General features: G+C 38.0%; 1 protein-coding gene and 1 long non-coding RNA gene across 2 annotated transcripts; one reads left to right on the top strand and one right to left on the bottom strand.

Annotated features, from left to right (window-relative positions):
- The first annotated feature begins 10,968 nt into the window (after positions 1–10,968).
- On the top strand, positions 10,969–13,202 carry LOC147549956 (protein VAPYRIN-LIKE-like). The gene is made up of 2 exons (XM_086670030.1): positions 10,969–12,351; positions 12,657–13,202. The coding sequence occupies exons 1-2, from the start codon at positions 11,452–11,454 to the stop codon at positions 13,113–13,115; spliced, it is 1,359 nt and encodes a 452-aa protein (XP_086526156.1). The 5' UTR covers positions 10,969–11,451; the 3' UTR covers positions 13,116–13,202.
- Positions 13,203–13,219: 17 nt separating this feature from the next.
- Positions 13,220–14,341, bottom strand: LOC147549955 (uncharacterized). Its single transcript, XR_015237907.1, has 2 exons — positions 14,133–14,341; positions 13,220–13,996 (listed from the first exon to the last, which is right to left on the bottom strand). It is a non-coding gene; the product is annotated as an uncharacterized LOC147549955 (long non-coding RNA).
- Between the last annotated feature and the right edge of the window lie 2,169 nt (positions 14,342–16,510).

The following is a 16,510-nucleotide window of genomic DNA, read 5'->3' as shown; positions in this document are numbered from 1 at the left end:
TCCAACACGACCACTGATGGTTCAGACATCCAAGGAAGATCGATCATTGGACGTATCTATTGTAGGGCAATCTCTTAACAACAACTTGTTTAGGATACATGACTTGTTTACCATCCCAGTGACGACTTTGCCTCATCAAACACCTTGATTTAGTCTTAGGTTGTCTTGGTGGTGGAGGGGTTTCAGGCCAGTCGACATAAACACACATATGACAAATATTTTCGTAATCCTTAGGAATCCCATCTTCAACCAAGGTGTTCAGACTTGTATCATCCGTAATCTGAAGAAGTTCTGTTTCGAATAGACCAACCCGACTCTCAATCTCTACAAGAGACCAGAGTTCGATGGTAACACCTCCTTCTAGCCCTAACTTTTTACCGATGATATCCATCAGACGAAACAACGTCAGTCTCTTTGAAAGGGAAACTTGAATGCCTGGCATCAGGAATATTTCCCCCCAATGTAATCAGACAGACTCACGTCAAGCATGTCTACGTTGTCCTTCCACTCGCCAGCATAATGAACGATGATGTTGATAATCTTCGATATTTTTAACTGAGATGAACAGAGGTTATGATAGAGAAGAAGACTGATGAAAGAGAAGATGACAGGAAGAGTAATGAAAGAAAGGAGTTGAGTAATGAAAGGGAGAAGAGTATTAAAAGGGAAGAAGAGGGTGGGTTTCTCTGTAACTGCCTAGGGAAGGAGAAGTTTGGTTGGAAAGGTAAGGGATAGCATTAAATAACCGAACGGATTTAGCGGATGTGAAAGGGGATGTGACGGCTGAAGATTTAGCGTGGGTAATGAAGATTTGGTCAGAGGGGTATTTTGGGTATTAAAAAGTATTAGGTTTGACCTGATGATGTCAGCGTTGTCCGAAATATTGATTTTGGGGCCAAAACGAACTGCCAGACACTTATTGGGGCCAAAACGACGAGTTGGTCACAAATCGAGGGCCAAAACGGAATTAATTCTTTATCTTTTATGACATTTTTATGTCATTTTTGTACTCTATCTAATTAATAAATAAATTGCATTGCTTTATTTTTTATAAAGTTTTTTAAATTAACCGTTGTCACGAAATTATAATGTATGTATCCCTTAAGTACTTTTTTCATATACAGTCAACAAAGTGCATGTTTTATGGTTTATGGATAGTGCATGTTTTGTGTTATGTGATAATTGGTTTGTGTTATAATTTTATCGATAAAAACTTGTATAACATCAAAAAAATTTATTTTCATTCTTTGTATAATGTCTGAATCAGGACATGTTCCTCAACTAACGTTCAAACAATCTCTAGCAGATATGTCTCGAAGGTTAATGTGCTCAGGAAATGGCCCATTATTCCACTCAGGATTTCCTTCGACCAAGGATGCAATGCGAGCAATTTGTCGGATAGTACAATTGATGAGAAGATCATAAAACTCGGATGATTTAGGGATCGTAATGTTTAGCTAGAAACCAACTACGATCGTCAAATCACGAAAGCGATTCGCGGCTAACTTCGTCTGGATCCTACAACGGGTTACACAGAAAGTGTCAACTTGATCGGAAGATATGGCTAGAGGGATTGGACATATATACATGGATGATGTCCATAGAGATATGTCCAAAGGCCTAAAGAAGTTTAGGCAAAGATAGTACGAAAGAACCGAAAGAAAGGATTTTAGGCCGAGTCACCAAAAGGGATATTTGGGCCCAAGAGAGTAACCGACCAAAGTGATATGGGCAGCCACAAGGGGTCGGGCAGATCAGGCCATAAACCTAAGGGTTGGGCGGCCTGTGATAGTCCCACATCGCTCACGAGAGTGTCCGGAGTCTGGGTTATAGGTGTATGCTCAAACTTGGTAATTTTCGAGGCCTTTTGGGGGAGCTGGGAGTGCTCTCGCCACGAACAAAACCTCCTACCATCCGTGTGTGGGTGGTGGCGAAAGGGAGGACAATATCGGTAACTGTTGGGCTTGGGGCGTCACAAGTGGTATTAGAGCCGAGGACGGCTCTTCACTGAGGGTGGGGGATTGTGATAGTCCCACATCGCTCACGAGAGTGTTCGGAGCCTGGGCTATAGGTGTATGCTCAAGCTGTTAGGAAAAAATAACCTGATTAACTTGTTCCGGAATATGAAGATAAACGATACGAAAGTAAAATAAGAGACACCGAGATTATTTAACAAGGCAAAAACCCCCTCCAAGATAGAAGGTAAAAGACTACGGGACCTAGTCCAGAAATCTTTCACTATGATTAAATAACGGGTTACACAATTCTTCCCTAAAGCAATAGGAGACTAACCAATTCTTCAAGATGTGTAGAAACACTCTTGGGTAACAACTCTTCCCTAAATAAATAGAGGATTAAGCAATTGTGTTGTGAATAATCTCTTCCCTTTGATTCCCTTTTATAATGATAAATAGAGAGGGTTACCAATAGAAATAGGAATTCCTTTTTAGGCTAAAAAATAGAAGTTTCTACTTTTTCACCAACTAAGGAATAAGGGAAATCCCATTTCAATTAGGAGTTCTTTAATTATAAGGAGGGGCCTCAACACAAGCTTAGTAAGTGTCGAGGCTTTTTGGGGGAGCTGGGAGTGCTCTCGCCACGAACAAAACCTCCTACCATCCGTGTGAGGGTGGTGGGGAAAGGGAGGACAATATCGGTAACGGCTGGGATTGAGGCGTCACACAGTCAAAACAAAGGGAATAGAGAAATTAGAAACTAGTTTTTAAATTTCACTATTTCCTTAATCTATTCAAAAGGGTATTTTGGGAATCTATTTGGCTTGGACTCTAAGTTAGAACTCTATATGCTTAGCTAGAAGCCGCTTACGATTGTCGGATCACTTCGGTTATCCGCGACTAACATAGACCTTTAAGGTAATGAATAAGGTGTGAAATTTCTCATAAAGTTTTCTAAAGGAGATATATTCTGAGTCTGAAGGTATGACCTTCCTGATAGAAATATATCCTACAGGTCTGAAAGGTATAACCTTCCGAAAGAGTGTCCTTCGACCAAGATGCCAATGCGTACGATTTGGCTTATAGGATAATGATGACCTTATTTGGAAGATCAATCAATTTGGTTCAATAACGAGTCATAATACTTAGCTAGAAGCCGCTTACGATTGTCGGATCACTTCGGTTATCCGCTGCTAACATAGACCGAATCCTACAATGGGTTACACATAAGAATGGTAACTTGAACAGTGAGAATTGACTGAAGGGAACTAGTATATAGATGGATATGATCCAGTCTGATAATACTTATAAGATAGAAAAGAATCGGGCCCGAAAGGGAAGCCTGAAAAAGGCAAGAACCCACTTTTTAAGCCAACAAGGGACTCCCTTAAAGGGAGAGCCCTAGCCGGCCATATGTGGGGTGTGGGCCGGCAAAAACAAGCCCATTAAGGGTTGTTATGGCCGACCACACTAAGGGGAAACCCTAATTAGGGTTTAGTCCTAATTAGGGAATCCTAGTTAGATTTAAACTCTAACTTATACTTATCTTTTCTGAAGGGACTTTTAGGATTCCTTATTTGAGTATAACTCTACTAAGTTAACCTATATAAGGACCAGTTATGAGTTCAGAAAAGGTGTGGAAATTTCTCGGAAGAAAATCACTCTCTTTAGACAACTATTAGAGAGAGAGGATTTTAGAGAAAAAGTTCTCATTCATCTATCAAGTCTAGAAGAAGCAGTTTTTCATCTCAACCTTCAAGAAGGTCCTAGCTGACTGAAAGAAGGGAGTTCGAGTTATACAATTCGGTGTCTCAAGTAAAGGAGCTACACTTGAAGCTCTTTATCTTCCGAATACTGGTCGGAATTTAGTTGGTGGGAAAGCGATTAAAGGTATTCTTTTTTTTTTCTAGTTCATATTTAGTTCATGTAGAGATCCTGGACAACTTAGAGTTAAACATTAGATGTTTGAGATTCCGCTACCAACACTAGTAACATTATTAAGGATGTATTAGATACATGTAATTTCCAACAGTGGCATCACGAGCCGTTTGCATGAAACTATTTTGGCTATAACGAATTAGATTTGAACTTAAGATTGATAGATAAAATTGTTTGAACAGAGATTTGGACAAAACCTTGATTAGTTTGAAATTTTTTTAAACACAATCAAACATGTATTTGAAAGGGTTTCAATGCATAGAATCGTTAAAATTTTATGTTTTTGAAAAGGGTTTTCAAAAACGGATCTAACGAATCAAAAATTTTGAAAAACGGATTTCAAAATCATGGATTTTGGGTGGTGAATAGTGCAAAAACAGCAGCTAAACACCATTAAAACCAGTAGGAAGAAGAAGGAAGAAGATGGTTGGACAATAGGTTTTGGAAAATTCCAAAAACCTTTACCCGGACCGGCCAGGACGCGTCTGGACAGTCCAGCAGGTCTCGGAACAGAGTCCCCGAGACCGTGGAACACGGGGCAGGAAGTCCCGGTCCGTCTAGGACCGGGATTCCTAATCCTGGACAGACTGGGAGTCCGAGATGTTCGCATCTCGGACATCCTGGACGGACTGGGAGTCCGAGATGTTCGCATCTCGGACATCCCAGACGCATCTAGGACGGTTCGAGATGTTCGCATCTCGGACGTCCCAGACGCGTTTGGGATTCCCAATTGGTCTCGGTCTAGGACCGAGACCAGGGGCGTGCGTCTGAGCAACCAGATGCATCTAGGATGCGTCTGGAAGCATCCAAACGCGTCTAGGACGCAACTGGCACGTCCAGGCACGTCTCAGACTTGGAGTCCGAGACAGCCTTTTGTCCAACCCGTTCCAACCGAGCATGGCCTAGGGCCATGACGTGCTAGACCACGTCTAGGACACGACTAGCACGTGCCATACAACATGGTCTAGGACCCATTTCCCGAAAAAATCCGGACTGTTGAACTAGCCTTGACAAAGACTAGTCAAAGGGACTTTTGACCAAATTTGACTTGGGCCCATTGGGCCTTGACTCGATTGAGAGATTTTCTTACTTTTCTTCCGATTTTGAAATATTATTTTTCCGACATTGACCCGGGCTATCCAAAAGCCCAAAATGTTTTTCCGAGTTTGATTTTAGAAATCATAAAGGAAGAAACTAAATGGGTCATTAATCCGAATTTTACGAAAGTAACTTAGAAAACCCATTAGACATAGATTTGTCACGATATCCCACAATTAGCTATACGTAACATAGCAAAACCTAGAAACAGATCTAGCTCACATACTTCATTTATGATTGTCATATATTTTGTATGTATATATGTGAATGCGTAGTATAGTATTGCCTTTAGTTAAGTAAACGATTCTTGTTTCTAAGCACAAACGATTATGTGCCCGAATAGTACTTAGAGTATAGGGTCTAGAAAAGCCATTGATGAATCGGATGATGAGATCATGATTCGAGTGGGAGTAATCAATGGTGGTTCAAGGATGAAATCCAAAAGAACCATTAGGCGAACAAAAATAAACTAAAAGATAAAGATCTTTTAGGAGGCTCTACTACCTTACGAGAATTCACATAAAAACTTACGTGTAAAAGTCACGAATGGTTACGATAGAATTCACAGTAACGCAAACCTGATAAAATACGTAATAATCCCTAAAAGAATTTTGAGTATAAGCCTACCCAGAAATAAGACACCTTTTGATCCCTTGTTCATCGATGGTGGGACTGCCTCCGCAGAGTGCCAACTTTTACCTCGGGACAATACGGGTAGATCTATGAAGAGGTCTACGCGTCTAAACTGGTTTTACTCAACGAGTCAGCAAAAGGGTTTTGGATTTCGAGGCAAAGGATTAAGTTTGACACTCTAGTATGAAGCTAATCAACCAAGAATCATAGGAGTATGATCAGTAAAGATGGGAACGGAGATATAGTCTGAGTCTGAAGGTATGACCTTCCTGATAAAAATATATCCTAAAGGTCTGAAGGTATAACCTTCCGAAAGAGTGTCCTTCGACCAAGATGGCAATGCGTACAATTTGGGTTATAGGATAATGATGACCTTATTTGTAAGATCAATCAATATGGTTCGATTAGGAGTCGTAATGCTTAGCTAGAAGCCGCTTACACTTGTCGGACCATTTCGGTTATCCGCGCGCGGCTAACATAGACCGGATCCTACAACGGGTTACACATAAGAATGGTAACTTGAACAGTAAATATAGACTGATGGGAACTAGTATATAGATGGATATGATCCAGTCTGATAATACTTAAAAGATTGAAAAGAATCGGGCTCGAAAGGGAAGCCTGAAAAAGGCAAAAACCCACTTTTTGGGCCAACAAGGGGTCCCTTAAAGGGAGAGCCCTAACCGGCCATATGTAGGGTGTGGGCCGGCCAAAACAAGCCCATTAAAGGCTGTTGTGGCCGGCCACACTAAGGGGAAACCCTAATTAGGGTTTAGTCCTAATTAGGGATTCCTAGTTAGATTTAAACTCTAACTTATGCTTATCTTTTCTGAAGGGACTTTTAGGATTCCTTATTTGAGTAAAACTCTACTAAGGTAATGCCTATATATAAGGACTAGTTATGACTTATGAGTTCAGAAAAGGTGTGGAAATTTCTCAGAAGAAAATTACTCTCTTCAGATAACTAGTGGAGAGAGAGGATTTTAGAGAAAAAGTTCCCATTCTATCTATCAAGTCCAGAAGAAACAGTTTTTTATCTCAACCTTCAAGAAGGTCCTAGCTGACTGAAAGAAAGTAGTTCGAGTTATACAATTCGGTGTCTCAAGTAGAGGATCTACACTTGAAGTTCTTTATCTTCCGAATACTGGTCGGAATTTAGTTCGTGGAAAGCGATTAAAGGTATTCTTCTTCCTTCTAGTTCATAGTTAGTTCATGTATAGATCCTGGACAACTTAGTGTTAAACATTAGATGTTTGAGATTCCGCTACCAACACTAGTAACATGATTAGGGATGTATCAGATACATGTAATTCCCAACAGATCCTTCATTATTATCATTGTTGTCTAATGATGTAAAAATCTGGTGTGGGGAGAATGCTCCAGCAACACGTTTCTTCTCTCCCCGCGTCACACTATCAAGATAGCTCCTGAATCGTTTTTGGTCGTGTATAAGAAAGATCTGCTTGTAGTTGTCCATGGCGACCAAGACCATTCGAATATGAGGCAGAGTCTCCCATTTCTTCGTACTCCAGAAAACGTTCTGAAATTTCAGTGTATTTTGAAGAGGGATAAGAACTTCTTTTCTTAATCGATCACGAATTATGTAATTGTAATGAGCTTCTTCATGCTCGGCATCATAAATTCGAGGGGAAATTCTTCTTACCACTGTCTCACTAAGCAAAGTAGATCCATCAGATGAATAATCCAAAGATGAACACCATTTTGAAGCGTAACAAATTTTACTCAGTTTACTATAATTTATATCATGAATCAAGAATGTAACAAGTAGTTCAGAGATTTGATCTTGTAAATACCTGGGATACGGATCATTCCAATATTCATCTCTTGATTTCTGTGCTCTTGAATTCGTGATATCTTTGTTTAGAGTTCTTGTTTCCTCTGTAACAATCTCAATTTTGGTCTAAGAAGTCGATGAAAGCGTCTTGTGTGCCCTCTCACAAGAAATCGTCAACATCCTGAAAGCCCTAGGGTTGTTAAGAATGCCCTTGTGTTTCTTCTTGAACTCCTACACAAAGTGATTCACCATTGTGTTGTCAAAATCTTCTCCTCTAAGGTGGGTATCTCCAGCAGTTGTCTGAACTTCAAAAATACCCTTTTCAATGGTGAATAGAGAGATATCAAAAGTACCACCGACAGGTGGAGCATCATCAATCTTCTTCTTATCCGCAACAACTAGCTTGCCTCTTATCTTCTCATCCTTAATTGTGTTTCTCATGTAGTTTGAGTGATTCTCCAAGTCAATCTTGGACTCGACCTCCTTCATGTGTTTTTCATCCTCGGACTTGAATTATCTGCATCTTGCACCATCGTCTCTATATCATTCTTTGACAACCTTCCTTTGTCATTCGTGAGTGTGCAAATAGAGGAATTAATCTTCTCTTTGTTCATTGTTTGAAGAGAATTTGCTGATGGAGAGTTAATAGAGAAAGAGACGATGTGGGAAATAATTGATGAGGAAAAAATTTATGATTCGAAACGAGGATGTCGTCTCCCGGAATTTCATATGAATCATAAAATTTGGTCACACATGGATGTTCCATATCAGGGCTAAGATTTAGGTCCGATGAAGGAAAAATAATTTTTTCTTCCTCTTCCGCCATTGACTGAATTTTTTTCCTTTTTTCCAGAACTTCTCCTTCAATATCATCGATCTTAGTGATTGAATTAACTTCAGAGAACTGTCTTCTCGATTCAATTTTTGTTTCTACACATGACAAATATTCATCGAAAGGAAGAAAAATATACCTGAAGATACTTTTCAATATAACCCAATTATCTATGAATTATTTTCCTTGATCAATGAGTCTCCATTGCATTGCATTGAATTGTTCATAGATTCTTTCAGACATATTTTGCTCGACCAGAAAGACTTTATCTTTGTCCTGAACACCTTGAAATCTGAACGAATCTTCCATATGTTGAATCTAGAAATTTATATGAAATTGACCTTCGAAAAGTGGAAGTTTAGAAACTCTTTGAATTTTTCCTTCATCTTCTCGATTAATATAGAATTGAGATATATCTCGAATAGGATCCCAACATAAACGTGGAAAATTTTTCCAACATCCAAGATGAGATGTATCCATAGATTTTTTTTTCGTGAGGGAAAAAAAAATCTAAAATTTTGATGGCTCTGATACCACTTGATGTAGACACAGCAGAAAGTAAAGGAAATAATAAACTAAAGCGAAGAACGATTAAAATAACTGTAAGAACGACTAAAAAAACTGAAATACTTAAGCTTTGATTTAACTTTGATTCCGTTTTCTCTTCATCAAATAAAGACAGACTGGACCTCCTTTTATAGGAACTTAGACTTTCCTAGATAGACTCAAACTGGATTTTCCTAAATAACAAAAATACTTAAATAATGCAACTTCCTAAACCTAGATTCAATAAGAATCTTATTAAACTTGAACTCTTTCTAAAATAGCATGGCCGAATAGCCTAAGTGGTGGAGCCGGCTGTGAGGCCCATAGGCAGTGTATCCTGCCCGACCGCATCTGCATAAAAAAACCAACAAAACAAACACATGTGATATTTATATCATAGTCTTATTCCTATCCACACCATATTAAATGTTTTAGTCTCTTGATTTTGTAAAAATACTTGTTTGGTCTTTTTTAACAACAAAGAGAGAAGGTTTTATTCAATCACATAGTTTGGGCTCCTAATTTGATTGTATCGAAAGGTCCGATGAATTGGGATTTCCTTATTGGTCCATGTCATTTCGGGGAAAGCGGCTCCTTTATCATAAAGATGATGAGCTTCAAGAGAATGATCCAGAGTTCTTGCAGAGTGGAACCATGCATTACCAAACAGAAGATAGATTTACAAAAGAACAAGGTTTTTTTCGAATAAGCCAATTCATTTGGGGCCCTGCGGATCCATTCTTTTTCTATTCAAAGATCAGCCCTTTGTCTCTTTGTTTTCACGTTGAGAATTATTTGCAGATCAAGAGATGTCAAAGGGGCTTCTTACTTCCCAAACAAATCCTCCTACATCTATATATAAACGCATGTTCATTAAGAATACACAAGAAAAGCACTTTGGCTATTTACTTTTTTACCGTTATTTTGTTTTTCAATTTTTAAAATATTTTTTTTTTACCATTTTTTACATTTCTTTTCCTCATAATTTTTTTATGTTTTTGACTATTTCAATAATTCTTACGTTTTTTTTTCTTATTGTTTTTCAGTATATTCTTGTCTCAACTGTTTCTTAACGTTTTATTTGTTGATTTTATCTTGGTCGCTTTTCAACATAAAAATAATTGTTTTGCGAGGAATTTTTTTTCTCTTATGTCACAAACAACTTTTTGTTTCTACTTGGGTCGCCAATAATGACACTTGTTTGTCTACCAAAATAAAGTTTGCCTTAAACAAAATGTTGTTTCTCTTGAATGAACTGTTGTTTATTGATTGTTTTTTTCGTTTTCTATTTTCATTCTATTCTAAGTAACTAATTTTTTCCATTGGTCCAATTTTTTGTATCGAACAAACAGTTCTTTGGGAGCTTATCTACCGAATATCACAAACATATATAAAAAACATCAAATATCTAATATATAAAAACAGGTCCGTCGCTTATTTTGGATAAGTCTGGTCGTCCATTTTTGTTAGGAGCTTGATAGAGATCACATCCGATGGCTGGTATAAATCATTTGTTATGTAAATAAACTCAAACGGAAAGGGTAATAGTGTTATTAGTTATTATTTTTAAATGCGGTTAGAATGTCCCTAAAATAACTATTGCCTCATTTTCTTCTCATTCTACTTTTCTCTCTCACGATTTCTCCAACAAATCTTCCAACTAAATTAGTCTGTTGTTGGAATCTTTCCACTAAATAAGTTACAATATCTATAGGATTATATTCCTCTCTCTATTCACTGCGTTTATACTTCTCTCTCTATTCACTGCAATTCTCTCTTCTCTAATATTATCGAAGTTTTTAATTTGCAGGAAGAATCTGAGAATGTTATGGTGTTAACCAAGAGGGATCTGTCGCGTTCGTAGGACGCGGCGAAAATCTAGTATATCAAAATAGATGAAAACATCATCAAACATTTATCAACTACATTAACAAAAATAAAAAATATACTCAACCCACCTTGTGGGACTCCCACTTGAACAGAATGTGAGAGAAACTCTTGTTTCTCTCTCCTCTCACATGTCCAGTCACGTGGAGAGAGAAACTCTTGTTTATCTCACATGCGGTTCAAGTGGGAGTTCCATGAGGAGGGTTGTGTAGCCTTGTTAAAAAAAATACTAAAGCTTCATCAAAATCATATCAGATCGGAAAGCTTCATCACAACTCAGAACAAAAAATATCTGATTTTCAAGAACACGTAGCAGTTAACAGAAAACAAAAAAAAAATCATTTGTCCACACAATGACCACCTGAATTAAAAGATGAAAAGACAAAACCTAATAAAAGCAATCGACCAAACAAATATTACGTTACATGATCAAAATCATCAGTTTATCATTTGTTTAGTCACGGGGCTCAACTTTCCAACCCACATACAGACACTTGTTTTAGAAAGATAATCATCAATCTTCATCATCCATTTGTACCCCTCTCATCTCAACCCTAAATAAACAAAACAAACCATTGGTCCTATCCTGCCAAGTAGTCTTCCTTTCTTGAAATAAAGACAAAATCAATTGAAACTTATTCATGATTCTCTCCTGCGATCATACTCTTACCTATCTTCTTCATTCCATCATCTAAGTTCCAACCCACATTCTACTTGCTTCTTTCTCTCTGTTTCCCTTTAGAACTCCATCTATTGAATACATTTTCATGGAGAAATTAGTTGAGTTATCAGACAGAGAAGTTCAAATAGACTTCAAATTGGATTGTAAATGCCGTGGTAATATAAGCATTATATCTTTAATGACTACCACCCCAATTGCTTTCAAAGTACAAACCTCTTCCCCTCACAAATTCCTCGTAAACCCACCGGCCGGCCTCATCGTCCCACCATCATCCTCCACCACCTTCACAGTCATACTCAAACCTCAATCTGACCTACCTTCCTCTTTCCCTCGCTCACATTCCGACCGATTCCTCATCAAAACTGCACTAGCTACGGAGTTTGTTAACTCGGCCGAGTCTACCAGTCCGGACTCAATCAACTCTTGGTTCTCTTCCTCTAAAGGTTCTGGTTTAGTAACTTATGATCTCAAGCTACGAGTAGCTTATGTGGGTTTGTTTCTCCTCCGTCATGCCATTTCCGAAGGCAGAACTAAGGCAGTAAAAAGGATACTTAAAAGACAGAAATCAGTAATAGATGATTTATCGACTCGAGATGCGAAGTCACTATACAGAGTGGCAACCAAGTCAGCCAACTCAGATAAGGTGATTCCATTGTTAGTTGAGGCAGGGTTTAAGACTCAAGAAGTGCGTCTAAAATTGGATAATTTAGATGGTTGTGGAGGTGAACTTAAATGGGTAGAAAATGGGTGGTCAGAAATTCACTTGGCTGCAGCTAAGGGACACCTGAGGTGTGTGAAGGTACTGGTAGAAGCTGGTGCTGATAAGAAAGCAAAGAGCCGAGATGCTCGGACAGCATTGTATCCAGCAGTGAAAAATGTAAACCTTTCGATGGTATCATTGTCAACAGAGATGGGAGCAGATCCTGCGATATCAGCGGCTGAACTTGGTCGTTCAGCTCTTGAGGTGGCTCGAATCGAGGGGAATGTAAGTACAAAAGTTTCTGAACTTCGATGAACATGTAACCCTTGCTATGTGCTCATGCCTTTACATCTGATATCACAGTAGTAGTCAGGTGGAAGGCAGGTAGTATTTGCCATTCGACAGTAGCTTCCTTCACCTGCAAGTCCGCCCACTGATTCTAAGAGGCATGTCGGGTACTGCCCACCTTCAAGCTCCAAATCTCCATGACCTATAACGCGCTATAGTTAAATGACATATTTCAGACTTTCAGGCTTTTGCCCAGCCCTAGTTTCGATTCAACTGAGTTTTAGTTTCATTTGAAAATGCAGAAAGAGATGGTGGAGATCCTGGAACAAAGAGCAAGTATGCTTACAGCAGCAAGAAGAGGAGATATCAAACATCTTCAGCTACTTCTAAGGACCACTGGCATGGGGTCGAGTAACCACAGTGACCAGTATGGTTTAACCAGCCTCCATGTAGCAGCAATCAAAGGAAACAAAGATGTTGTCCGTATTCTGATAGATCATGGAATAGACCTAGATTGCCAAGACGAAGAAGGCCATACACCACTTCATTTGGCTGTTGAAAGTGGGAGTATAGAGACGGTTGTGGCTCTGGTTAGCGCAGGAGCCAATATCAATGCCAAGAGTGAGAGAGGTGTTACCCCTCTTTACATGGCTAGAGCAATGGGTTATGTCGATATTTCGCAATTCCTCCTGCATAAAGGAGCTTACTCTTCTCCTTCACCGCTTTCTTCTTCCACCTCCTTCTGTTCATCAACTATGTAACTATTTTAAGTAATTAACAGTAGTAGTCTGACAATTACTACTGTTAATTACAAACAAGTTAAATGAAGCACTTACACGGACTAAAAACGAAATCAGTGTTGGCTCTCTGAATAGTTTGTGAAGATTCTGAAATTGTAAACAAGTATATTGTTTTGTATTCTACCAAACAATGACCGAAATCCAGTACCAATTAAACTGAATCCATCCTAGGATTCAAGTCCTGGAGACAGGACTTGATTGGAGGAAAAAACTTACTGGAAGTAAATAGAAACTAGAGGGACGTCGATGTCATTGTCTTCATCGTCCTCGCAAGCCACCACGACATCCAAATGGTTCCTGTATGAAGGTACCCTCCACTTTAGCTGCATTCACCAGATCTACCATTTTCTGATCGATCCTATCCCTAGGCCTAGGAAGCATATTGTTATAGAGTAAGGAAGTTCAGCATGAGATACTATATGTGTTTAAGCCCTTGTCATTCATCCATTGTTAAGTAGGACAGTGTGGGGTTGATGGATCATAATGAACAACCCAACTCTGACGGAATTGCAATGAACTGATTCATAATGAACTGTCTGAATTGTCCGAATCTCTGTGCTTTACTACCTTGGGTGGAACTGATTCAGCCATGGAGAATAGAGGTAATGCAAGGTTCGCAAAGGTGTTTCGATAGTCCTCTAACTTGTATTTTCCACCGATCACTTTGTATTTAGGTAGACGAGACCTGTTGCCATTGCGTTGGAGGTTGCAATGGCGGGGATGATTCTCCCGGCAACAAACTTGGGTTTGAGCTTGTCAACTTCTGGGATGCTATACTTCCTTTCCCTCATATTAGTTAAACCTGCAATGAGATCCATATGGTAATTTGTGTCATCAACATCCTGCATATTTAATAAGAGGAGGTTAGCTAATACTAGTTCACTTGAAAATGAAGGAAACTGAAACCAGAGAATAATGAACAGAAAAAGTGAAGGTCCACATGGATATGAGTGTCATCTTTGTGAAAAGAAACAAAACCTTCTCAAATTGTATAGCATTCATTCGAAAACCAGGAGGGAGCTTCCTCCAGCAACTTTACAGTCTCACAATGAGATTATCAATGACAGCAGAATCATCTATTGATGCAGCAGAGAGATTTGTCGCTTTCTCATCTGTCACAATCTTTACCCCTTGCTTGGGCTGGAAATTTATCAAAATAAGATTAAAAGCGAGACTTAGTGAGTATACTGAATGTTCCAATTACGGTAGAGGCTACATCTCTAATAAATAATCGGATACCGTACTTTAATCGAGCCCAAGTGATAATGATACAATCTTGAAATGATTCACATCCTACACTGTCAAGACCCTCAATAACTTGTTTCAAGTAATCTCTCGCCTGAGCATCACCTGCCTTCTAAATGGAAGAGTTATATTCGGTTGGATTAAACAGATAAGCATTTACTTCAGCAGGTGTTTTCTCAAGTAAGCCTTCAAATTTGACATAAATTTAAACAAATCAAAACTAAAAAAGAAATATAAAGAATGAAACATGAATCTTCTAGTACAAAGTCAATATAAGTCTTCTTGTTCCAATTTGGTTTATCCATGGATCAGATCCTAAACCAATTCCTTAATAGAGAAATTCAGATCGGGTGACAAATCATAAAACAATCTTCTGAATCCAGTTCATATGAGAAAAATTAAGCCGAAAATATGTCAAATTGCAATCAAAATGAAAATTCACATTCAAATAATAAAAAATGAAAAAATAATTAAATCAGAGATCAAAAACGAAATAATTTTGGGATTTTGATGAGAAAGGATTCCATAATTTTGATTAGTGCGATCAAATTTGACATTTAACTCGAAGTTTGAAAAGACCCATTAGGGATCAAAATATATAAGTAGGTTCATCGACAAAATAGTTATGTAAAATATTCATTTTGGATCAGTTGGAATCAAGAAGAATAAGAATAAGACACTAAGAAGAAAAACAAAACGAAAGGTATAGAACATAGATAACTAAGTATTCATGAATTTATTTATCGTAAGCTTGAATTAGTGACAATCATAGCAACAAACACATTTGTAGCCCTCGCACCTTGAAATTCCATCTTCATGCTTGTCACTGCAACTTAGGGAACATGCAACAAATTCACAATTATTGTCGTAGTAAAGTACATCTTCGGTGCATGCTTGTGTTTGTTGCGCCACCATTGTTGAAACTACACAACAAAATGAGATCAAATATTAAAACTAGACACAAACTTTATGAACAAAACTAATGTTTTTGTATTGCTCGTCTACACATAATCATCTCATAGGAGGAGGTTTTTGTGGGTCGAAGTTGAGGGAAACATGTCTATGGTCGTCAAGGTGAGATGGCCAGAGAAGTTTATACATATATACATCATAATCCTGTAAAAAATTGGGACTTGTAAAGTAGAGGTTGAGGAACAAACCGGAGAATAAAACAAGAACAAGAAAGAAAATAATTGGTGAAGAAGAATTTGGCCATTCCAATAGCTTAAAAGAACTTGAGGAAAATACTTTTTTAACAAAAACTCGAAGTTATAATTTTTCCTGTATGTTCAAGAATCTAGTTATCGAGCTCTATTTGTAGGGCTTACAACAATCACATTGATCTCCTAATATTCTATAGTAGATATTGTCTTAAAAAGAGAATCAAAGGAGAATCAATTTGAATGTTTAAATTTGATTAAAAGAATATACGTCACAATCACATTAATTTCTTGATACGTTATCACTCAAGTAAATCACATATTTTATTTACTTATTAAAACTAGAAAACAATTATGATTGACTTAGTTGACCGGTGGGAGTCAACTATGTTTGACTTAGTTGACTTTGATATAATAAGTAGACAACTTTATAAGGACTTGAATATTAACAATAGTTAATTTGAGGACCATTAACATAAAATAGTTAAAAGTAGAAAACCTAATGTTCATCATCTTCTTATTCTTCTTTAAACCTTTGTTTCAAATCTATACAGTAGTCGATTTCTTTTTGGATCGAACTTAAGCCTTAGGTTAGGGTTTCATCCTGATATCAACCTTCGATTCACCAGTCGTATTTCTGAAAGAAAATACAACCAGTATTCCGCTCACCAACTGATGGACAACATAAAAGCTTTCTCATCTTATGAAATTCATTGTAAACAGAGTGAAGCAATTGTATTTGGATGTCAACAACAAGTGTTCCCTTTTAAATTAAAGTCGGTCATCGAACCTCCATGGAATCACGGGAAATCGAAGTTGGTCGACGTTGATTCTCCTATGATGGATTAAAGGGCAACAAATGGTTTCAAGAATAAAGATCTACTTGGGTTTGGTGGATGTGGTATAGTTTATAGAAGAATTTAGCCTAAATCTAGAAACCCAATATCAAAA

The sequence above is a fragment of the Eschscholzia californica genome, unplaced genomic scaffold (assembly GCF_041429995.1).
Source record: "Eschscholzia californica isolate CP2 unplaced genomic scaffold, dmEscCali1.0.p SCAF_3, whole genome shotgun sequence".
In the NCBI taxonomy this organism is placed as follows: domain Eukaryota; kingdom Viridiplantae; phylum Streptophyta; class Magnoliopsida; order Ranunculales; family Papaveraceae; genus Eschscholzia; species Eschscholzia californica.
The sequence above is the reverse complement of the archived record's forward strand: the minus strand, read 5'-3'. Positions and strand labels throughout refer to the sequence as shown.